Source organism: Pleurodeles waltl, chromosome 12 (assembly GCF_031143425.1).
Source record: "Pleurodeles waltl isolate 20211129_DDA chromosome 12, aPleWal1.hap1.20221129, whole genome shotgun sequence".
NCBI lineage: Eukaryota > Metazoa > Chordata > Amphibia > Caudata > Salamandridae > Pleurodeles > Pleurodeles waltl.
The window spans coordinates 360,566,343-360,592,257 of NC_090451.1; the positions used below are offsets into that span (position 1 = coordinate 360,566,343).

Sequence of the window (25,915 nt, forward strand, 5' to 3'; positions counted from 1 at the left end):
AGTGACAGTCCCGAAGCTTTACCAATAGATCAGAAGAGACTCTGTTAGACTTTGCATCAAAACTTAACTATAACATTCGAATGACACATCTTGCTAGTCTAACTCTTCGAAGTCATTGCATGGAGAGAACATGCAGTGACAATCTCTCTCTCTCTGTCGAGAGAGAGAGAGAGAGATACATTGGACAAAGCAGGAGCCGGCCTGGGGGGTGAGTGGTGGTACCCAGGGCCATCATTGGCTCCTCGAGGGGGAAGAGGGGTGTGTGGCCCCCCTCCAATGTTACACAGCCCCTGGGAGGTGGTGGTCCCCGGGCCTTGGGGGTCTGAAACAGACCTCTTTCATTCTTTTTATTGTTTCCCCGGGGAGGAGGTTGTCCCTGCGGCCAGGAATTGGGGACCGTGTTTGCAACCACCCCCCAGCATTGAGTGTAAGAAGTGCCCTGGGGAGGTGGTGTTCCTCCTTATCAAACTCCACAGGACCCCTAGGACCCGGGTTAATAAAAAGAAAAGATCGAGAGCCCACCTTTTTTTAAATTTATTATATTTTTATTTTATATAAATGCTTTTTATCCCCGGTGGGGTCCCTCAGGGACCCCAGCACCAAAGCTAAGGGGTCTGGGTGACTCTTCCCTTGCCCCTTTTCTGATATATATTTTAATATATATTAAAAAAAAAAAAAATCTGGGTCTCGGCTGAAGCTCCAAGATTCCTTGTTGAGGTGTTGACAGACAATCCGATATCAGCACAGGGACAGTTGAGTCCACGGAGGATCTGCATCCCTAGATATCTATATTTTTTTGGCCTTAAATTACTCCAAAACTACTGAACAGTTTCTCACCAAACCACAAAAAGCGTAATCTGCGGAACAGGATCTAGCTTCGTGCCAAATGTGGTGTAATTCTGTTCAGCGGGTTGGGCTCTGGGCGTGTTTAAAGACCCTATGGAAAAATTTAAGGGAAAAACACTTTTTGGGACCCCCTTTTTTTCTCTGCCCCCGCTTGGCAGACCACCCCAAAACTTTCAAAGCACAAGCTGAACTGACCGAAGTATACATTTTGAAAATTTCGTGAAGGTTCGTCAGGCGGCGCCAACGTTATAGGCAAAACAAAAAATGCACTTTCTGTGGAAACTATAACTACCTAGTGGCAACCGCAACAAAGTAATATATTTTGTATGTATGTGTGTATATATATATATATAGGTCATAAGTTGTTCAACATCTTGCCCTGGCAGGATGGCCAGGTTCCATCCACACCCCATCTAGGACCTGTTATCATCCCTACTTAGGCAAGTAACAATTTTAGCATTCAGAATAAGGGTTACAACCACTTTGTCTTAAATTACTTGCTTGGGGCATTCTTGTGGCCCTGTTAATGGAATTTCTGATTTTGGACTTTATCTAATCATCCACCAATTGTGGAGGGAACCACTTATCGGAATTCAGGTGTTGCAGCCAACTGGATTAAACATGGGTTTACCCTTTGCATCCAAAATTACGGTCTTTGCATTATCAGTTGTTTTTATTTTTTGCAGGGACTGTGGCATTATTATCATATAAGATATCAGAAAACTGACTATTCTCATCGTCATATTTCCTTTTTTATGACCCATCCAATACAGCTGTATTGGGATTTCACTATATGGAAAGGAAATCATTTCCATACTGTGGAATTAAACTGCCACCATCTATATCCCATGAGGTTGCTTCCCAACAGTCTTAGTTTTATTCTTTATTAATCTTTTTACTTCTAGAAGACTCAAACAATTTAGATAATAGGGCAGTTGCCACTGAATTACCAAGGTCATCCGCCATGTGTTACAAAGAGGAGCAGACTGGCTTTTGTACTGAATTGACAACAGAATTATCCAGAAAATCACTTATCCTTTTCTTTACATACTTCCTCCTCCCCTTTCTATGAGTATTATCATTACTATTCGTATTCCTTCCGAAATGCTTCCAAATAGGGAATTGATCTCCCACCAAATGCGATTTTAAATGATAAGTAGTATAATTTGACAAAAAATCATGTTAACATTTTTTGCAAAGAAAATTAAACTATTATTCATTTTGAATATTACTCTGTACAACTTATCAACTACCTCGCACTGGTTTTGAACTCTTAACTTTCCGACTAGTGGTGTTGACCTTAATCGTTAGGCCACAAGTGAACCTTTTGTTTTCCCACTGAAAATGCAAGACGCAGCTTAGTTCTTAAATTGGTACAGTAAACTAACTCCTTCGATGTCTGACGGTACGCAGGTAACCTTTACTGTTCGTAATTCACCTGATCCCCTAGGAGGCCCACAGGTTGAATAAACACGCCTTTATTCTGCAGGGAACGCCCTAAAAAGAAACCGTCCGTTATCTCTATTTGGTTACACGTGGCTACCAACTGCAACAATTAATCAAGGCAAACAAGCAGTGCACATGGTGCTTATGTAAACAGGGTTGAAACAATCACACAGCTCAATTTACACCGAATTAGAATAACAATACCTCATATTTAATATGCAACATTTTACAGAGGTGCAACATGTGCTTAACTCAAGTGCAAAAGAGGATATGTTTTATGGACTGCTCCTATTTACAGCATGTTGGTGTATATTTTTCTATGTTGTTTCTTCCTGTTCAAGGAAGCGGGATTGTGGGAAAAATAGTGTACTTTAAAGGTGATATTAAAAAAAACAAAAAAAAAAACAGAACAAGATACTGTATAAAATGACCTTCGGGTCTTTTAATAACATTATTTGTTGTAATGAAGGCACTGCATCATTATTTTGTCATTTTTACATATATTAACACTGTGTGAGGAAACGTGTCACATCGTTGGTATCGGCTTAGAAACCAAATACAGCTGTCAACAATTGAAAGGCAACATGCTACCCCACAAGATAGAGCCTACCACTGGCAGGCAACACACGTGGAGCGTTTGTAGTAACCTTTGATCTCTTAGAGTGAAAAACTCTTTTTTTTCTGTATGAACTCTACAATTTATGCACAAGATGATGCATTATTTGGAAAGTAGGCTAAACTATAATTGTTAATGAAACACAGCGGCCACAGAAGTGAGTATTTCCAGTGGCCCTGGCCAAACTTTTTATTTTTATTTTAATTTTATTTTTTACAGTAATGCTGATGTTGTAACACTACCCACCCCTATGCACAGAAACTGCTTACGTGACGAAAAAAGTTGTCAATCCTGTTTAAAACTACTGAGCAATTCTGTGCCTCTTAGAATCATAGGCAGTCACAATCTGGAATGATGATTGGAGCCTTAAAACAAATAACTCCATCGAGCCTCATTAAGACATTCACTGTCACTGACTCTGGAGTGATGTAGGGTTCTTAGTTATAATGGCTCTGAATCACTACAGAACAAGGCTACTTGTGAGGGCCTGTTCTGACTTTTCTCCATGCTGTCAGTCGACACAGTTGCAAATGAGATTGGAAGGCTAAGTGATAGCCTGGGGAATCAATTAAGTGAATGTTTTACATTTTCTATTATTTGTGGGTATAGCTTTAAAAAAATGGAAACCGAGGAGCCCAATGTATAAAATATCGTTTTCAAGTAAGCTCTGCATGTGGGGCTCCAGAGATTATTAATTTGATGGTATACATTACTAGTGGCCTGTGAGGGGCCACATGCGCCATTTTAAAGTTATACCTTAGTTTCATGCAAAGAATGAGACATGGGCTTTGTTTTGCTGATTTTGTAGTTTTGACAGTTGTTAAGAAGACAGTGGACATCTGCTGAATGGGAATTTTGTTTTCCTATTTAAACCTCAGCTGTTTGTGATCAAGTGATAACAGGGTTTAAAGCTGTGCTTGAGTTTTTTCCCTATATGCTAAACTGATTGACTTTTGTCTTTTGCCCCATCACTCTGTGCGCCATTATCACAGTGAACCTGTATCCATGCCCCATGACTTTGTATCTTAACATTTGTTTATCATTTCAGCTTTTTATAGTGACAGTCAGTTTGCTTACAGCCTGGTGTTAAATTACATGTGCAGTGTACATTGGGGTCCTGAACATATATAGGTGCCTCTGGGTGGAAGACAACTTCAGATAATGTCTTTAATTAAGTGAAATTGGTCAGTGATCTTGATACTGGAGCTTACATGATGGTGAGGGAGTTACAGGTGATCTGTGATGTAGGGGTGCAGATTAAATACTATTTATGAAAAGGTCAGTTAGAGTTTAGTCATGACACATAGCAGGTCTTGTAGTTGACCAAACTTGGCCGCTCACTTTCGGTAATGTAATTCAACAGTTAGAGGCAGATTTTGAAAAGATAATTTTAAAATAATTATTTTGATGAACAAGTGGTTTGGTTGTGTTCTTGAGGACTTATTGAGAATGTTTCAGACCATGGGGCCCTGTGTTTTTTCCCTTGATCTTCATACATTGCTCAATGAGATGTTCATTGTCTATCATAACTGAAGTGTAGCTTCTTTGTGTAAAGTGGCCTATTGCTCCTGAAAGCTGTTTGTGCAGTTGCGAGCACTGTGGGATTAATCCTGAGCTTCACTAGGAACCAATAGTGGTTTTAGGGTCAGTGTTATATATTTCCACTTTCTTGTATGGTAACCTTATTTTACACTTGTGCATTAGTGTTGATGGTTGTTGATGTAGGTTTTGTTGGTGAACCCTGCTTAGTAGCTGGTTGCCAGAGTGGTTGGATGTTTCTGAGCATGAATAGCTGGAAGTTGTTGACTTTTCTAACTGAAAAGATAGTTAGGTTAATAAATTGATAAAAATGGCTTCCTAACATTTTGCTTTATTTCTTAGAGGATTAATGGAAGAGATGAAAGACAAACCACTCGTCCTCTCTTTTTTTGACAGTATTATTAAGCAAAGTCTTACTAACGTAGATTACAGGAAAGAGAGACAGAATCATTTAAGGTTAGATGTTTTGCTTCAGGTCGTTCATCTCAACCTCTCATTCCTAGGCAAGTCAGTCTGGCTACTGATTCCACCTCAGCTGCTGCAGAAGAACCAGTGCTCACGTAGAGGGGCCTTAGCTGAACCTGAGATAGACGAAAGACAGAAGAATGATATTTATATTGTGTAAGAACCTAACTACTTGGTCTAATAATGTCTCTTAAGACCCTCTCAAAAATACGAAATCCTGTCCTGCGAGTTAGAGGAGGATGAGAGAGGTGATTTATCGCTTACTGTGAAATTTCCAGTTCTTCAGAAACTTTACCTCCTTTTATTTTTATTGTCAGTTCAGCTTTGGCTTATCTTGGGTTGTACCATCTCCGTTTTGGTTCTGTTAGACTGGGGCCTCTTGAATGTACGTAGATGCGGATTGAGCACATATGGAACACATTCCATTAGGCCTATGGAGGTACTAGAACAAGTGATAATTGTGGATGGTTCAGCCTTGTCGTTTGGTGTGGTTACTATAAATACTGTGCCTCTTCAGGTAACCCTAGGCTTGCATAAGGAAATTAATTCTGTGATTTGATTTCTACAACAAAAAATGAGGTGGTTGACTTGAACCGTCTTGCTGTGATTGCGGTACTGTAGAGACAGTTGCTATGTCTCTGGATCTTATTGGTCTCAATTTAAAGAGACTGTTACATCACTAATTGTCTCTCTCACCATAGTTTAATTATCATCGATTCCTCCGCAATATCAAGAGTTTGAGAATGTTTTTCAAAAGCTTACAGTCTTCTCATTACCTCCTCATAGATTTAAACCGTGCCATTCCCACTATACCGGGACTTACTTTTTGTTTAGACACATTTATCCTTAGCCTGAGCCTGAGAAGTAGGTACTCGTTCAGTACTGAGAAGACGTTCTTCATAACAGTTTGATAGTAAGTTCCACTTCAACAGCCAGAGCCTCCTTTGTTTTCTTGTTTGTGAGAAGGCCATGGGTATATCACAGGGGGCTCTATAAGGTTACCATCAAGGAGCATTATCCACTTTTGTGCATTAAAAACATTTTGGAACTTGTGAGACTGTCCAACCCCTGCTTCAGTTACATAATGTTGCTTATGAGGTCAAAGAAAACAGACATATTTATAAGTTAAGGAGACCCTGTGTTTCTTGAGTGTTAACAATTGTTGTTGATATTTCATCGAGATATTTGCTCATACGACCAGTGACATCTGCCGAACCTTGAAAAAGAAAACTATCTCAAGGTTTTCACAGGACAGACAAGGCTGTATTAGCTTTTCTTAATCTCAAGAGAGCCTTTCACAGGACACCCACTCTTCACCATCCAAATCTTTCCCAAAATTCTAGAATGATGCCTCTTATTCTGCAACGGGTACCATTCTGGTTCAAAAGTAACCTGACATTTTCCTAAACCATCCAATATATTATTTTCCAGTGTCTTGAATTCTTATGAATGTAAATACTCTGTACTAGAACATCTGGCTATAAAACAAGCTTGTACTGAAGAGAGACTTCTTATAATGGGAACATGTGAACATTAGGACTGATATTCGTAGTGTTTAATTGCATCGAAATATGCAAAGTATGCATCAATGACAAGCTTGATGGGCCTCTTAAAAACAATTTAATCTACCATGTCTTGTGGTTTGATGTTAGCCATGACAAGTAACCTGAAAGCTGCCGTAAGGGCACTTTTGTGGGGACCAAATCCGACAGGAAGACAGTCACAGGAACCAATGAGGTCCAGCTGATCAGTTACCTTGCAGTTTACAGTCCAGTTCCAGGGTCCATAGTCAAACCCTATAGGAATCAATAAAGTGGTCCTGATGTAGGGAGTGCAGGATGCTGAAGATGCTTAAGGATGCTGAGCCGATGTCAGGGGAGGGGGGCTTCCCGTGGCCGCCCATTGGTCCATGGACACAGAGTGGTGAATTTGAGCCTCAGAGGTTGATGCCCCACAAATTCTAGATGAAGCCCAGCATGACACCAGTTGCCACTAGTGTACTGGTCTCTGGTTTCAGTGAAACCAGTGTTTTCCCTTTAACTGACAGTAACTCCTCCGCTGGGCAACCAAACTGAACTCTGACTACTCTCCTGGGTCCAGTAAACTCGGATGCAACTTTTGAGAGTCAGGGCTCAGTCTCCCAGGCTGCATCTTGGTATCCAGCCGTGATTAGGTTTTTGGCACAAGGCTGTCAAAGATGCAGGCTTCTCAGCTGTTATGGCCCTGTGGCCATCCAACTGACATTTGGAGTCACCTTCTTTGTCTGGGGTTTGGATACAACACTTCCAAGAGCAGGTCACCACACGCACAGTCCTTTCTTTGCTAGCTGTCAGTGACTGCCCAATCACCAGGAGAACGAAATCTCAATACGTCCCTCTTCTCCCCTGCATGATGAATACCATCCTTTTAAGGGAACTTTACATTCCGAAGAGGAGGGGCGGCTAGAGGATAACTTTCGAGTACTGACCCTGGTGTCAGAAAGAAAAGAGGGGCCAGACATGGAGACATCGTCTTCGCAGTGGCAACCGGAGGTGGAACCAGGAGAGAACAGTGCCGAGCAACCAGAAGAAGAACAGATGGTCATACTCTTTGAGGATCGACTGGAGTTGAAGAAGATGGTGGGAACTGTCCCTGTCGCTGTGGCCCAGAGCAGGAGATGACAGAAAGGAAGCAACCCGAAGATGACCAAGCGATGACTCAGGAGGCAGTTTGCCTTGGAGCTGCATCTTCCCGCCACGCTTCAGGCGGAGCCCTTCTTCGTCCTTCCCCAGGACAGATGTGATATAAGGGCTGGCTGCCAGGGGTGCCTCTTTAATGCCAGTTTCTTGAGCGATGTGTTGACTACTAGCCTATGGGGTACAAGGACCCCTCTCGCTTAGTGATGACTTCCTGCAAAGTGTGGCATCCAGCAAGGCCAGAATGCACCATTCTGCCCACCAGTCTTTCCGGTCTCATGTTTCATAGGACTGTGCATTCCCAGAAACATATTTTTGGATAAGGATAAATAAAGGCAGCAAAAAAGATGACTGACAAAATAGCAACATTCCAAAAACATCTCTAGTCAAGACATTTGACAAGCTTAAATTTCTATATCCAGTCAAACCCTCTTACCTCTAAAGTAGGACTGTGTTAATTTACTGTTCTTATTGAGACAAATGCTTGATAGAGAGGTCATATTTTAGGGCTAAAACACTCCTTATTGGATGTGCGGGAACTCCACATCAGTAATTCTATGCCCAAAGATACAGATGGTATGGGTGACGTAATTCTGAAGGTGTGAGATTACCAGCCTTTCTGGGATTTTCATATAGAAGTGTGGAATTAAAGCCAGAATAGTAGCATGCATCTGATTCCTGCATGTTTCTCTCTCGTGTGGGCCCTTTACCGCAGACTTTTTTTCCAACTGGTTTTTCTTAGCAAAAAACACAATGGTAAAGGAGTTCTGAAGTGCAGCAGCACTACACAAACTATCGACAAAAAATATAGGAAACAAGGAAGGTAATGAAGTGTCAATATTATATTCTTAAAATCTATGATGCAGTGAGGTTCAAGAATTCATAAACACTTCTGTCAGTCATGTGGTTTCATGCTTGATATTTAAATCTGTTTAATGTTACTGATGCCAATCCAAGATTGGTGTACAGAAGCACCAGAAGCATTAAGTAGGGTGAGTATTGCTGAGCAATTAACAAGGTAGAAAGGTGTACTACCCAATTTGCTTAAATAAAGTTAGCAACTAATTGAAGGAAATATTCAGCATTTGATTTAGCTTATCTATTCACCCTTTAACAATCCCCAACTTGATTAAATAGGTCTGTAGGTATTTTCCTGTCTTTCTTAGATTATAACATGTCATATCCCTCCTATGTAATATTGAATAGAAGGAACTGTTTTTCGTGTACCTGAGAAATCTTATTGACTTAAAGAGAAGGTGATAGATCTAAAAAGTTTACTTTATATTCCTTCCATTTGTAGTTCATTCTATGTGTGCGGTCCTCATTGTTGTTCATGGAAGTGTGCATAGTTTATCTGTTCCTGCATTGGAAAATAGTTTGTTATGGTGGTCTACCCCACATCCTGGTAGGGAAATCATCACACCTTTAAAGTTTTTTTTTTTTTTTCTGAGTAATTTGTAGAATATATTTATTTATGTATGCTATAGTCAGTATGAACATGGAGTTACTTAAACGTTTGCTGAAAGACAACAAATTCTAAACGCATTTTTGAAATTACAATCAACAAACGTGCTATGAATATTTTTATATAGACCTACTGTTTTAATCTGGGCTATTACAGACGCTCAGTAATTAATATTTTCATTTCATGAAGCATTATATAGTGAGAATATGAACATCGAATCCATGGAATCAATTAAGAAAGCAAACAACCAAAGATATTACACGTGTCTGGTAAAAAAGTAGATTACTGGGACATTTTAAAGTTTCAGACAGTAAATATTACGTTGTAAGTGTTTCATATAAACTTATTGTTGCAATCTTGTGTGTAGGAAGACAAAAAATAATATATATATATATACATATATATATATATATATATATTTTTTTTTTTTTTTTTTCTTTATTTTCCAATAGCCACAAATAGTAGACAAAAAATGAAATCAGTTGAAGAAGCAGGCAAATAGGTTATTCAAACAAACAAAATAACCTCAAGCAAAAAAAATAGCAGTCATATCGAATAGGACAACTTCCACAATGTAAAGCTTCAAATGAAGCTATGGTACATCAGCTTCCTGCAAAGCATTCAGTGAACAAAGTTAACTCCAATATCTAAGTAAAGAATAACTAGTTAAATAATTCCAGGCAGCATAAATAAAAAATAAATGACTTGCTTATCTTGCTTTAACAAAAGCGATAGCCTAGAATAAACTGTACTAAGAGCCTTTTTAAATATTATTGCTGAAGGGGCATTCTTCATTATGTATCCTACCACTTTCCTGACGAGAGAAGGCAGCAGTGATCACACCGCTTTCGTGTTCCATTCCTTCTCCTACCTCCGTCTGTCTGGTCTGCCTTCTCTATTGGTCTGTGTGGAGCAGAGTAGTGGAATCACTTTGTTTATCTAGATTGGTTCGAGTCTTGTATAAGTTGACTTGTGTGGAAGGAAATCTTATGCCAGTGGGTAGGTTGCCTTTTGAGGTATCAAGCTCCTCATAACTTTAAATAGTGACTCCACACATCCTTATTGTTCACTTTTGACATAAAGGCCTACTCACTTTCTCACTCTGGACTCCCTTTCTGACTCTCGGGTTGGATATCTGGGAGGCATATGCAGGGTTGGGGGCTCACAGACTTACTTCCTTTTCACTCCTTTACGGGCTGCTGCCATATGCACAGGAGCTGACATGGTCTACAATGTTACTGCTGTATGCAGGCACCAGACACATTGACATTGGCAGTGGTGTGGAGTGACTGCCAATAGAACCCGCAATATGCCTTTGCTCAAAGGAGCTTGGCTTAGTGGATCATTTTTACATTTTTTAGGACAGGAGATGCCTTGAAAAGGGGAAGGGATTATTACCTTTCCTGTTTGAGCCCAAAGCACAAGAAGGGGGTGTCAAAGGGGAGTGCCTTGTCCCAGCAGCACTGTTCCCACAGTCTTGAATTAAGCAAACTGTCAAGCCCAACATCCACACGGGAGAATGCAGTAATTAAGCTGTCACGGAAAATCAATACCTCCTTAAGTTTTCTCCTTCATCCATTAAGTAATTATTTCTAGTCCTTACATGCAGTATCTCGGAACCCTTGAAGGAATCCATACCTGATCACTGTCCTGGTCCCCATGAAACATATACCCATCACAATTAACAGTGCTAGCCAGCTGATAAAACCAGTTGAACCACCAGTCCTTTAGCAGAATCCCAGAAAGGGAGTTGAAAAGACCACTACAGTCGCAATTGGTTCTGAAAAATGTATTTGCAGAATCCTTACTGAACATGATGCTGTGATTTTACATTGAGGTCATGGGATGTTCAGAGCTTCGTTAGATCTAACTTAATCAGTTATTTTCTGAAACTGTTGGTACATTTTCATTAACTATGTATGTAAAGTGTTGTATTCATGAGTATAATACCGTGCATTTGTTTTCTCTAGAGAATACATTAATGATATTCCTGATAGACCAGAAGGCTCCCTATTTCAAACCGAAAGTGCAACTGACATTGGAGTAAGTGTTTTTGATTTGTATTTCTTTTACACATGTTATAATTTACTTTGTAGTGCACGTTCGTTAAATGTTGGCACCATTGGTGGCAGTGGGTTTCCTTTTTTGTGTTTTTGTCAACCCTAAAATCAGTTAGGAATTTGGTATAGAATACATAGTCACTTAGGGCCAGATTTACGACCATTTAGTTTTATGACTCGCAATTTGTGTTTTTTTTTTTTTTTGCGAATTGCACATTGTGAGTCTCAAATTAAAATGTACAACAGTGTCACGCACACTGTTTGCGATTCGCAAATGGGTCACAAGGGTCCTGCCTCATTATTACTTTTGAGACAGTTTGCAAATTGGCACCCATTTGTGAATGACTGTACTCACAGGGATGGTGGCCTGCTGGGGTCAGCAGACCACCATGCCTGTGACTGCTTTTTAAAAAAGCATATTTTTTTTGTATTTGAAAAGCAGCCTCTTTTCCTGAAAGAAAAGCGGGGTGCGTTTCAAAAATAAAAATGAAACATTTCACTTTCATTTTTTTTAGACTAGGCAGTGGGACCACTGCCTGCTCTGAAAAAATGTTGGCGCCCCATTCACAAAGCGGTCTCTTGGGGACCCCTTCCTGTTTGCGAATGGGTTACTACCAATTTGAAATTGATGGTAACTGCAATTGTTTTGCGACCGCATTCATTGTCGCAAAACAATCATACATGGGCCTGTGAGTTGCAGTTAGGAAGGGACACCCTTGTAACGCCCCATCTTAATTGCGAGTCGCAATACCTATTTTGCGAGTTGTAACTGGATACCGACTTGCAAAGTAGGAATGGTACATCCTACAAGGCCATTTTGTGGTCGCAAAAGGCGATTGTCGCATTTTGCAAGTGCAAAATAGCTTTGTACATCTGGCCCTTAGTCACATACATAATTTTGGACAGTTCTTCTTAACCTTGTGTTATAGTAATGAAAAACATTTAATTGCAGTTTTCATTTCAATGCTGTAATTTTTGAATCTGTCGGCATCTGATCTATTTCAGATCTGTTCTTCCATTGTTTCGTATAAATGATTTTAATGTTTTATATTTGATGTTGATCCAAGTGGGACCAGATATTATTACAATCCTTAATAACAATGATTTCATATTTGAAAGAAAGCTCAAATTAGTGCAGGGCGAGATTTGCCATTCTGCCACTGTGGCATTTTTCCCTGTAGGCTGGATATTAGCAGGCCTCTTTCAGGTAAGAATGACTCCTATGGCCCAGCCATTTCAACATGGCCTCATTCTAACTGTGTCCTGCAGCTTGTTTATTCATTGTAGCCAGGGCTAATTTCGGTTTCCAGTTCAGCTCTGGATTAGTGTATGAGGGCTGTCTTCATGTTTGGCATTTTCCATTTGGCTGGTTTAAGAACTGTCAATATTTTTCATTTTATTAATATTACCTACTGGTGGTCGCCAGTAAGTAGTTATAGATAGGTCCTAGTTACCGTATGAAAATATATATTTTTTTGTTTTTAAAATAATTTTGGCACCATTTGGTGAATCTTCAGCAAAATGTCAAAACTAGTGTACCACTCATTTCAGCTTCTGTTTGGAACGTTTTGGGGCTGAGGAGAAGTGAGGGGTCCCAAATTGCGTTTTCCCCATGCAATTTCCCATAGGGATTTAGACACGACTACAGCCCGATCAGCTGGATGGTATTACACCAAATTTGTCAGAAAGCTAGGTCTTGGTCCAGAAAGATCTCTTTTTGTAGTGTGGTGTACATTTGTTCAGTAGTTTTGGAGTTATTATGTATACGACAGACGCAGGCCCACCACAGTAAATCCACGCGCCAACAGTGTGATTGGCTGGCCACAACCTGAGAGAAAAGGTGTGGCTGCCATTTTGTCTATCGACACTCTGTCCTGGTGGGGGTTTGGTGGTGGTGGGGGGGTAATAAAGATGAAATTGGATATAAGGGGTCCGGATAGAGATATGTTGACCCCGTAGGATTGATGGAGGGGTCTCTGAAGGACCCTTCATGGGCACAAAATTGCCCCAAAATTAGTTGCAGTTACCTTAGGGCACAGGTTTAATTTTCTTTAAATAAGTATAACTATAACTGCTGAATTTCTTTGGTTTAGTGTGTGCAAACTCAGAACCTTTCTATAACGACCCTCTAACCATTGTGTTTATTTTCACTGAATATTAATTTTAATGCACAACCTTCTCAAGGATTTGGAATTTAATGCCACCAGATCTATCACTTATTTGTTCTATATTTGTAGCTTGTAGCACTGTGACATTGATCTGTGTGAGATTGCAGACCTGCCAACTTCGACAAAAATCACACTGTCTAGGAGGGGAAGGGCCTTGAAGGGGGCGGGCCTAGTGCCGAGAAGCACCTAAGAGGCACTTTTGCCCCCAAACTGTCCCCAGGCCCTCCCCCTCTTTAAAAAAATAAAAATAAAAAGCTTGCTGAATGAAGCTTTAGCTGATGTCCTCAGGTGTTTTCACATCCATTGATTAACGTCTTAGGTGAAAAGCCTCTGAAAACTGTTTACAGTGGTTTTCAGCTCATTTTCCCTGCCATCGTGGGATATCTGCTCCTCACCAGGAACTGATATTGTGTGTCACACGGTGGTTCCGTATGAGTTGGCAGGTCTGAGATTGTCCAGCAGTTGATCCTATTTGATATTACAATTAAAAAAAACAGCATGAGCAACTTGTTTTGTCATGCTGTACCTTATTATCTCAGCAGTCTAAGGTACAGTTTGCCTTCTTGATGATCAAGCACAATACTATTATTAGGTGTCTCTTTGTTGGATCTTGCCCCAAAATTGGAAAGGGCTGGCTAAAACATTGCAATGTATCAATTATATAGCTCTTCATATAACTACTCTTATGATAAAAAAGAACTTGCCAAACTGATTGAGAATATCACCTTTCCAAAAGAAAAGGAATACCAGGACCTCAGACGTGGCAGTCCAGTTGTCATGTGATTTGTGGTTTGTAGATTTTGCGCAAGGTGAAAAAGAAAACAGGGTGAAAAAAGGTTTTTACTTTTACTTTCGGTGCATACTAATAAAATCGATCTTTCTTTCAAAGGGATTGAAATTGGTAGTGACCCTGGAGCCTCTAGCTTCCGTTTATGGACCCATCTCCTGACTTTACATCTGCAGGTAGCCCAGCATGCTCCATAAACTTCTAGATATTATAGATGGTGCTTGAAAAATGAACGAATTGCCACTAGACCAACCGGTTGAGTAACTGACTAAATTACCAGACCCACAGGATCTCCACTTGACACTATTATCATAAATTAGGAGTAAAATAAATACTTAAGGTATAGATTTCTTTTTAATTTGTCATAATTATTCCATACTATGACTGGTTCTGCCTCCATCCCAGCCAGCCTTTTCAGATGTGGCCGACTTGTTACAGAATCAAAACCAATCTTACCACCCGTTCAAAATAAATATGTAATGCAAAGCAAACACTTAACCAACCCTATCAGCCTCTCACAAATTCTACTGGTGTATTACTAACTATTCTCTTAAACCTAAAACACAAACATGAGCTAATCTGTGCACCACGTCTGCCTGTTTTCCTAAGATCATCCTAACACACTACAATGCTGGCAAGTTGCCCCATTTCATGTAAGACCTTCAGTCCTGGTGTTTTTCTAGCTGGCACCACTCTGCCATTTACTTTTTTCTGTTAGAATAGTGGACTCCAAATCTTCTGCATGAGAAGTACTGTTAGTATGCCAGAACTAGCTCTGTTTATGGCACTTAGGATGGGCCATTTGGGAGACAGGAGACTGGCTGCTCCCCATTCCTACCATCTTATAGGAGGCAGATGTGGGAGTCTTACTTAGAAGAAAATACAAATCAGGTTATCAGAAATAAAAGCAGGATATCATAAATCATTGCATACAGCATACATTATTACCTTAAGCACCAATAGCCACTTATTTCCATGCCTTTCATCCATGGCTTTACTCAGTTCCTAAGCAGCACATGGCAAATAAACGTACACAGAAAAGGTCAGACTCTTGTTACTGGCAGCGATGCTCTGAAAGGAATAATGTCAAACACCCCAATGTTGACTTAACATGGAGTCCAAGCAAACATTTTAAGGCCTTCTAAGGCCCACAGAAGTTGACACATCTGTGTAGGTTTGTACTCTGTATGATCCTTTTTCTCTCGTTGTCTCTAGCCCTGCTATATTATCCTCGCCCAAAAACTATGCATGTTTTGTCGCCTTTCGTCTTCGGGCATTACATACCCAAAGGTTATGCATCCTGAGATGCACCACTCCTAAATCCCTCCTCTCAACCATCACATCACACGTTACTCGCTCTTGCACCAAAAGCCTGAGTAGGCACATTCAGTCATAGATCCCCCTTCCCTTGCCTCCCAACGTCTGAATTGCCGTATATAGTATGAGAGATTGCAATAAAGTAATAGTACAGAGGTCTTGTGTAAATCTGTGTAACAGTTACAATGTGAAACAAACATTGAAAATATCGATATGAAATAGATCTGTCTGATTGAGCTCTGTGTAGAGAAGATTAACAAATGGATTTAAATGCCACTATAAGTGACCTCTAAAATTGCCATTGTTAAGTTGACAGTGGTCGCAAAGGTAATCTCTGCTGATGGCAATGCTACATATATTCTGAAACAGGATTTATTTACAAAGTATGCTGTGATTACCTGACTAGTGTGGGCTGGATTGACTGCTGGAGCTAAAATGAGCACCCAACTAGGCATTGAGATATTTGTGGCTGCCGGATACCGAAAACATTTTGCCAGTGTTCTTATTCAGTGCAGACAGTCCTTTACTTCTCCATAACAGCTGGGAAGAAGATGTGAGTATGCATCAGAAAGATTATTTCTAGGACCACGTTTGCAAACAAACGAGAAAGTTATACCTTAATGTCTGGTTATAGATCGTCCACCACAAATTTCCCACCAGAAGTGACATACCCATAAGTATGATCCATAAAATAAACCCAGGTTATGATCTTGTGCCCTAATTGCACTTGTACTTGTGTGGGCTCCCTTCATTTGTTATGGAAATGGATTATTGTCACTGAATTCTGGGAAAAACGGAGGCCTTGATCCGACCATTTGAGGATTGTTTTTTTAAAGGTGTGTGTATGTATAGCTGTCAAACAGCAAGGGTTTGCCCTGGGTCACATGATCTCAGTCATACAGGAGAGGACAGCGTAAGCCCTCTTTCTTCATTGATCTTTAACTTAGTAATGGATCCTGCTCGATTTACTCTAGGTGAAAATAACATAGCAAATATGACCAATGCTGTATCTCCATATATGGAAACCATACTGCTTCTCTCAAGGGACATCAGACAAGGATGGAACCCAATGATAGAGGTTTTAGAAATGTTTTATGTATTTTCGGAAGTAAAGGTGAGCTGAACAAAGTCATGTGTTTTCAAGTTTAAGCCATTATTTATAGTGAATGAGGCAATCAGAAATGTATACAGTAGTCATAATCTGATAAGGTACCCTGATGCTCAGAGTAAATTGTCACTAGATCTTTATGTAAACTGTACAAAATGTTGCAGTAAGGTTACATTGATCAAGCATTAGTTCTAGTGTTTGGGGGGAATTGTATGTATTTTTCTTGGAAGTTAAATGTTTGATTGCCCCCTTTTTTTTTTTTTTTTTCCTGTCAAAATCCAGCTGAAAAATATCACTGTTGCATTGTACGAAGATGTTGTAGTACAACATATTTTCCTCCTTTAAGTGATGTATTGATTGTGGAATCTATGTAATCGGACCCCTTCATTGTTAAGATATTGATTAAAACCCAGTAAAACTGATTACAATATTTGGCTGATAAAATAACTGGTCTCTATTAAACAGAATAGACACACCTTCCTTACAATCCACTACATTAAATTACTTGGTGCTTCATTTTTATGGTCTGGCCAGACAGTTTTGTGAGCATCACTAGAGGGCTATGGCCCACCCACATGTTGGGAGCCAGGAGTACATGTTTTGATTGGTCAGAAATTGTGTGCTTCCACAAAAAGGGGATTGCCCTCCATGCAGCTGTGATCATTTTTTTTTTGTTTTTGTTTTTTATCCAGCTGCCTAAGCTGGAACATAAGGGGCACACAGATGACACTGAAATGCTTTTAAAGCACCTTCAGACAACTAGATAATTTATGTGGTTTTTTTCTGGGAGCATTACAGATGTGAGGAGGGATGATATTAACCTATATAGATTTTTAGGTCTGGCTTGACAGTGTAACTCTTGCCTGACCTTTAAACTTAGAGCAGTATAATTGCTTATTAAAATCTACAGTTCTTTGCTTCCACACAAATCCATATCTGTTCCCATGCTATTTACTTGTAATGCATCACATTACCACACAACATTCATTTAAAGCCAGAACGTTTGGTATTGCCAGTGCTTTTTCATATTGTAATCTAAAGCTGCAATTCATGCAATAAAGCAATGCAGCGTCTTTAATGTCACTTAAGAAAGGGGAAAGAAGGGGTACCAAAACTTGTCTTTGAAATCTGTCTAGTAGTGGTGTCTATTAATTGTGCATGCTCTTTTATGGTTGTGGATATGACACCTTGGTGAATTCCACTAGACAGTACAGGATTATCCTTCCAGAGAGTGTCAGAAACACCAGGCAACCTCCCACTGTGGTTGTTCTGGACATATGTGTTTTAGAGGGATTCGAAGCCAGAGTGATATGTCACATCAGGTCACTTCGGAAAAACTTGCATACATATGAACTAGAGCAGTGTGGAGTTGATTGAGATTTCTGACATTCCAAGAAAGGGCTCTGTAGAAAGCTGGCTCTGTATATACTATATCAAAATAAGATCTAGTGTGCACAGAGACCAGGGGTTTCCCAGAGGCTAAAGTAGATCATACTAATGCTCTTTTTTTGTGGTAGTATGGTCGAGCAGTTAGGCTTATCAGAGGGTAGTGCAAAGCATTTGTTGTACACACACAGATGAGAAGGAGCACACACTCAATGACTTAACTCCAGACTAATGGCTTTTATATAGCAAAAATTTATTTTCTTAATTAATTTCTAGAACCACAAAATTCAAATTGCAGGTAAGTACTTCAATAGATTCGTATTTCATGCATACATCAGTAGTACTTTGTATGAAATCAATAAGTTATACAGTTTTTTAAATATTGGCAGTAATCTGTTTTAAAAGTTGACAGTACAATATTCAGAAACCGTGCCATTGGGGAAGAAAAGTTAGATCGATTTGCAGGTAAGTACAAAACTTACAGCTCCAGGTTTTAGGAAGTATACAGGTCGGGGTTCAAGTTAACCCCAAACACCCACCACCAGCAACACGGGGCCGGCAGGGTGCATAGATCAAAGTTGAGGCAAATTTAACATGGGCTCCTATGGAAACTGGGGGCACTCGGTTTCAGATCTGCAGGCAGGTAAGTACCCGTGTCTTCGGAGGGCAGACCTTGGGGGTTTAGAGGAGCAATGGGTGGGCCACAAGTAGGCACCAAACATACACCCTCAATGGCACTGGGGCGGCCGGGTGCAGGTGCAAACAAGGCTTCGGGTCGCCAATGATTCTCTATGAGGGGACCCCAGTGGTCACTCCGATGCTGCAGTCGAGATTTAGGGGTTCAACTCCGGTAAACCACAGGCTGGACAGGGAGGAGGGCCGCCTGCTGAATGTAGCTGCACCGGAGGTTGGGTTCTCCATCGGATAGCTTCATCTGGTGCTTTCACGGTCATGGGGGGGGTCCCTGGGATTTCCTCTGCAGGCATTGTCGTGGAGGGTCAACCCAGGGTGCGCATTTGCTCGTAATTGCTTGGGGATCCTCTAGTTTGTTGGGCCACCTGGACCCTGGCCATGGGCGTCGGGTGCAGAGTGGTCAGGACTCACACATTCGGAGTGGTGATGGAGTCCTTGGATGTTGTTTCTTCTTGGACAGGGCTGTGGTCCACGGGAGTTCTTGGTCCTTTTGGGTGCAGGGCAGACCTCTGGAGCTTGGCAGAGGTCGCTGGTCCCACTGGATGCGTCACTGTTCTTGTGCAGGTTCTTTGAAGCAGGAGACATCCCGGTAGGGCTGAGGGCAAAGCCAGTTGTTGTCTTCCTTCTTCTCTGCTGGGGGTTCAGCTAAGCAATCCTTCTTTCTTGTCAGGTCGCCAGGAATCTGGTGAACGGGGTTCAGGGAGGCCCTTAAATAGTGGACTTAGGGGCGTTTCAAGGGTCAGAGGGCAGTAGTCAATGGCTACTGTTCCTGATGGTGGCTACACCCTTCTTGTGTCCACTTCCTTTGGGGAGGGGGACACAAACCTAACCCTATTGGTCCCTGTCCTCTAAACCAAGATCGGGGATTCTGCAGGGAGGGGGTCACGTTAGGGGTGGTCCTAGCTGGGGTGGTCTCTACTCCCTGTTTTCCCTAATTTTCCCACCTGGCTTGTCGCCAGAAGTGGGGCTTTGTCCAGGGGGCGGGCAGCTCCACTAGCTGTAGTGCCCTGGTGCACTGTAACCCGAGGTTTGAGCCTTTGAGGCTCACCGCCAGGTGTTACAGTCCCTGTAGGGGGGAGGTGTGAAGCACCTCCACCCAGGACAGGCTTTGTTTCCGACCACAGAGTGCACAAAGGCTCTCACCCCATGTGGTCAGAAACTCGTCTGCAAGTGGCAGGCTGGCACCGACCTGTCATTCCTACACTAGTAGTTGGGCTAACATACAGGGGGCATCTCTAAGATGCCCTCTGGGTGCATTTTTCAATAAATCCCACACTGGCATCCGTGTGGGATTATTGTGCTGAGAAGTTTGATACCAAACTTCCCAGTATTCAGTGGAGCCATTATGGAGCTGTGGAGTTTGTAATGACAAACTCCCAGACCATATACTCAGTATGGCTACACTGCACTTACAATATCTAAGAATGTACTTAGACACTCTAGGGGCATTTTGCTCATGCAGCTATGCCCTCACCCATGGTATAGTGCACCCAGCCTTAGGGTTGTAAGGCCTGTTAGAGGGGTGACTTACCTGTGCCACAGGCAGTGGTTTGTGGGCATGGCACCCTGAGAGGGGTTTCATGTCAACTTTGCCCTTTTCTCCCTACCAGCACACACAAGCTGCAAAGACAGTGTGCATGGGCTGAGTGAGGGGTCCCCCAGGGAGGCATAAGACATGCTGCAGCCCTTAGGGACCTTCCCTGGCCACAGGGCCCTTGGTACCATGGGTACCTTTACAAGAGACTTAACTGTGTGTCATGGGTGTGCCAAATGTAGAAACAAAGTTTGGGAAAGAACACTGGTGCTGGGGCCTGGTTAGCAGGATCCCACCACACTTTCAATCAAAGTTGACTTAAACATCTGGCAAAAAGTGGGTGTTAACCATGCCAACAGTGGCACTTTCCTACAAGCTCTTTTTGGCTTTCTAATGGAAACTATAAGTCCACAAAACATAATATAAAGAACGAATCAAGGAGCACACTAAGGTCAAAGTCAACTATTTCCAAAGGATTTCAAAAGCAAGTCTTGTGTCTTTCCTTGTATTTCTTGAAAATAGGTCAGCTACACTGGATTGCTGTTAACAGGCTCATTAACATCAACGTTATCTACGAGAAATGTACTGTTTATTAAATTGAAACAATGCACAGCTTTTCATTTTTCTTGAACATGACACCTCCATCATTATGAAGGAAGGGTTGTTCTTTAATAAATCATTTGAGGGCAGACCTTATCCGTAAACATTATTTTATCACTTTCAGTTATTGAAAGGTAGAAAGTATTTTGTTCCTTTTTACTGGGCTCAAAGTAACATTGTAAAAAGTTAGTGTCTGTCCCCTAGTACATTATAAAAAAAAAAAAAAAAAAACACCACCTCCCCGGATCCATGTTCATTAAGTATGCAGGGGGGTCGGGCGGCAAGGGTGGGGAGTTTTGGCCCCCCTGGAAACCACCACCTTTCCTGGGGCAACTATCAAAATGAATAATAGGGGGTCCTGCATATCCTCCTCCCTGGGGCTACAAATACATAGAAGAAGGGGGTCCGTCGTGGACCCCCAGTGACCACCCCCTTCATGGAGAAAAATTGAAATGAAGGAGAGGGGCCGCAAGAGATGTTCGACAGATCCTGCTTGCTTAAAGCAGAGTTATATTTGGCTTTGCTGGATGGGAACTGTCAGCTGCCAAAGCAAAAGGCAAACAGCTACCTCCAAAGGGTGGGCACCTCAGGAGGTAGCAGGAGCCGGCCCTTGGGGGTGGCGGTTCCCAGGGCCATATTGGGCGGTGGTTGGATTAACATATAATAATTAAAATTACTTTATGTTAAAAAAAAAAAACATGGAATTTCACTGGAATAACCAAAGGTTCCAAGTATGTTATAGTTATGAAATAGAATTTTAAAAAACATAGAAATTTACTGGAAAAAACAAAGGTTACAGGGACGTTCTAGTTAGGCTCACATTTTAAACGTACAAAACCATAGCAATTCAGCAGTTGTAGTTATTTCAAGTAACTATAATTCATGCCCCAAGGTAACTATAAATCACTCCCTCGTTAAAAACTCTGTACATTGTGCACTAGGTGTCTTTGAGCACATCTATAGATGATTTAGAAATCCTGGCTCTTTATTTTAAAAGCAATACACCATGGTTTTCCATATTTTATGAAAGAAGGGAATGTAGCAACCTGTTAAAATTAGCTACCTGTGTTTTTGCTCAGTGCTCTCTCTTTTTTGTCACAATTTCATAATGTATATTTGTATTCCTCTAAAACTTTCATAAATGTGCTGTTGAATTTAATCTTTTCCTCTTTGGCCCACCTCAGAACTATAGGGGAAAATAACCATCCTGCCACTGGTAGTGAAACACATTTTACAAATGTGGGCCAGAAAATGTAATTGACCAAATAGTTTTAGAATAGAGGTCTGTTTCCATTGAAAGATGTGTGATTCTTAATCTGTCCCATGTGAAAATAGGAGGCATAACTGTCCGCTACCCATTTTCTCACGAAGTAACAAATCCACAGTGGCAAAAAGTGCCATTATTATCCAAAGTGACTTTTAATGATCCAACCTTTTTTGTCTTTTCTTTTCACTTAATTGTGATGGGGCTAGTAACATTATGAAATATGTGGGAATGCAGTGAATCTGTTTACCTTCATCTGGAGATTTTGGAGGCTGATGTCGCCAAGTGAAAGTGCGGCGCAAAATGAGGGTTTACCAGGGAACTGTGATCCAGAATTACTGATTACAAAGGTGATTCCTCTTTTCTCAGGGTTTCTGTTTGTAATCCCTATTAACTCTGCCCTTCTAGAGTTACTGGTAACCCCTCCATGTATCAGTAACTCTTGTGGGAGGGGGGGGGGGCAGGGAAGAGGAGAGGTAAATGAAAAATCTCTTAGCAGATGTGGATTAAAATTGCAGTTCTATTAAGGACAAAGATGAAGATTGTGCTTAACATTTTGTACTTATGATACACAGCAGCCATTGACCAAATACAACTCCCATGAAAATGTCAAACAGGTTATCACAACACATGACTTCAGCATCCAGTAGTAATGGCCATAACAGTATGAGAGGATGTCATTCCCACCTTGTCCTCTTTATTTGCGTGAAGGACAGCTTCACGGACTTCTCCTTTGACATATATTGATCTTCAGTGTTTCCCTTTTGTAACTAGAAGATCCAAATTAGTTCTAATGCAGAAGCATTGAGAATTCATGCGCACAGTTTCATTAGTCATGCTGCATTTAAAATACTTGTATCCAACAAATACACTTATCTTCTTGGTAAGTATGGAGAATATTCTGTAGAATACACATAGGGTGGAATAATCTTTACCTCTGTGTCCTTAAAATTTGAATTTTCTTTTACGTCTGCTAGGAAATGTTTCATTCTATGTCCGGACCAGATGCTCTGATTAGTCTCTATTAAAGCTTTTGTATCACCAGAGATGCCAATTGAGTCGCTGGCTTGAAATAGAACTTCTTAAAAGTGGAATCTGACGAACAATCTGTTCTGCTGGTTTGAAAGGCTCCTTTAGCCTGGCCCCAGAAAGAAAGTTTTGAGGACATACCATCTATGGTAGTATGAGCTGTGAATATTGAAACATCTGTGCCAGCTCCCTACATCACCCATGAAACCCATCTAGCCATATTGGGGTAGACACTGCCTTATGAGGGTAACTACTGGATATTAAAAAAATTATTAACCCCCCTTGGTTTGAGCTCACAAGACACTTTATCATACTCCTGCAAGCATCTCACCATACACAATCGGGTATTGTCCAAAAATGCTGGATAAAATTTTTTTTTTAGATTTTATCCTCTGGATATGGTAAACATTACCATTTTCTGACTGAAGGAATGTCCAGGTAAGACTAATTATGTAGCACCAGAAGCCCTCTTACAACACAGCATAGTCCGCTTTTAAGACAGCTGTTTCATAGAAAGGCCAAACTTATCCTGAATAGACTTAGTACTTTATTAACAATCCCAAGTGTGTGCATGCTTAGGCTTCAGAAGATTGGATACCCTGAGACCTCTCATCTACTTGCATATTAAATGGTGTTGCCCCACTGGGTATCCCGCTACATTTAAGTGGCCTTTAGAGATCATCATCCTAAAGGAGCTAACAGTACAATATGCTCCACTTGTCTCAGCCAGATGTGAAAGAAAATGTACAATAAAGACAATATTGGCCCCCACGGGATCCCCTTCTCTCCAAACATCAACTGCGCTAAGTTGACCAGACAGATTTGTATCTTTAATGGGTATCTACAGATCATGCCTGGTTCATGTAAGAAAAAGATGATTGTGAATGTCCTGACATCTTCCATCAGATAACCACCAGGCTACGAGATCCCTATTGTTGTCTCAAATCATCCATTGACTTTCTTATCCCGGAATTCAAAGGATGCCCTGAAATGTTTGGAGTATCACTGGAAAGTCGCATGCCTTCTCCAGAAGTAGCGGGAACTATGGTTGCGATCCCAATAGTGGAATCACCAGAATCAACTCTGCCAGCTGTTTGACTTGTGTCACCACCCTAGTTACCATGATGAATTACGCCTTTTCCCTTATTAAAGTCTATGTGCTAGTCGTGAAGAAAAGCATCCACGTGTGTAGCTTCTGGGTCTGGTCTTCAGAAGTGTAGCACTTGAGCATTCAGCCTTGATGCAAACAAGTCTGTGAGTAAGTTCCATCATCTCGGGCACAAGAGCTTGAACAACTGAAGATCCAGTTTTCATTTGTTGGAATCCTCACTGGAACCGTGAGTTCCATTACTTAATGGTGTTGGAACTGCTCAGCAGATGTATCCCTGAAGCTGAATTCCTTTTTTTCCAGGAAGTAATGCCAGAAATCCTTGATGAACTCCGCCAGTACCATGCATTTCATTTCTCCCAATTTGTTATTGCATTCCAACTCAGAGACATTTTCCATCTTCAGCAAAATGCAACATTCCACTCTTTCCTTCGCCAGACTGAATATGCTGAATGATCTCGCTAGTAACTTGAGACAATTTATGTGGAAATTCGTATAGTTGAGTGGGTTTTTTCATGTTTGATTACTTAAATCATTACAATAAAAGTATAAAAAACATTTACAACAGCACAATTAAAAACAAAGAAAAATATCACTTAATATGTCACAATATTACATTTTTTTCCACCAGTAACATACATTTTACAAAGCAAACATTTAAAATAGGGTCCTTTGGATTTAAACTTCTGATTATAGCCTGTCAACTTGCTTGTATAGTCCTTTCATTAAACATCGCCTAAATAACCTTCTGCTTTCTGGTAGTAAAATTGGACAAATTCAGACCAAGCAAATAAAAAAATTCCTTTTTTTTTTTTTTTTTTTTTTTTTTTTTTTTACAGGATCTGCACATTTTACTTCTCCCTGTTAATTTCTTCTTAATTTCATGATCAATGGGGGCAGACGGCCAAGGTCGTATAATAATGGTTTATGCTTTGTGAAGTGCGAATAACCTGTCAAAAAATAGGCTTGAATGTACAAAGTCACATATGTGGAGACTACATTCTTCCTGTGACTATATCCCAGCAATGGATCTTTCTTCACATCTGGCACTCCAGTCTGAATGACTGGCCTCCAACTATATAACGACCTCTGGAGTGGACCAGAAGATTGCTTGGCTGTTCCACCCGTCCAGGTGGTTTGACCACAATCTCATCTCTGCCCTGGCATCTTCTTTCAGTACGGACTCTTCCCTGTAGGAGAGTCTCTCCTGCAGATGCCTAATTTCTAGATGTTATAGAGCCCTGCGATCTAGCGATCGGGAAAGATTGCTTGATGAAGACGAGAGGAAACCTGCTATTCTCTCCAACATCCAGAGAGTAATGCGTCTGCCACAATCAGATTCCTCAGCTCTTCCTTGTTCATGGTTATCTTGTTGGTGGCTAACTTGAGAGCCTCTTTTATCTTGTCCATTGTAAACCTGAGAAACTCCATCCTAAGCTTGGGAGTCTGATCCAGTTTGGTATGTGCGATTACGAATCCCAGGTCCTCCACAAGGGAAATTGTCTCTTGGACCTCATTCATCAGAGTAACCTTGTCTTGTGCTATAATGATCATTTCATCCAGGTCAATGATCAATCGGTACCCCTGTGTCTGCAGTTATGCCACCACTGGTTTCAGTAATTTCATGAACCACCATGGTTCCACCATGAGGGTCCACAGGGAAGCATTTTGAGCTCCCAGTCTTGACCTCTCCTGAAAAATTGAAGGACATACCTGCGTGGAGGAAAGATTGGGATCATTAGATAGGCTTCTTCAGATCCCTTCTGTTGAACCAGTTCCCCTGCCGGAGTAGATCTCGCAAAAGATGAA

The 25,915-nt window shown here is 41.0% G+C and overlaps 1 protein-coding gene across 1 annotated transcript in view; it reads left to right on the top strand.

Annotated features, from left to right (window-relative positions):
* ITFG1 (integrin alpha FG-GAP repeat containing 1) overlaps positions 1-25,915 on the top strand; it is a 936,956-nt gene that overhangs the window by 7,831 nt on the left and 903,210 nt on the right. Inside the window, exon 2 of the mRNA XM_069216605.1 lies at positions 11,023-11,095. Within this exon, the coding sequence (XP_069072706.1) occupies positions 11,023-11,095 (73 nt within the window). The remainder of the gene's footprint in view (positions 1-11,022; positions 11,096-25,915) is intronic.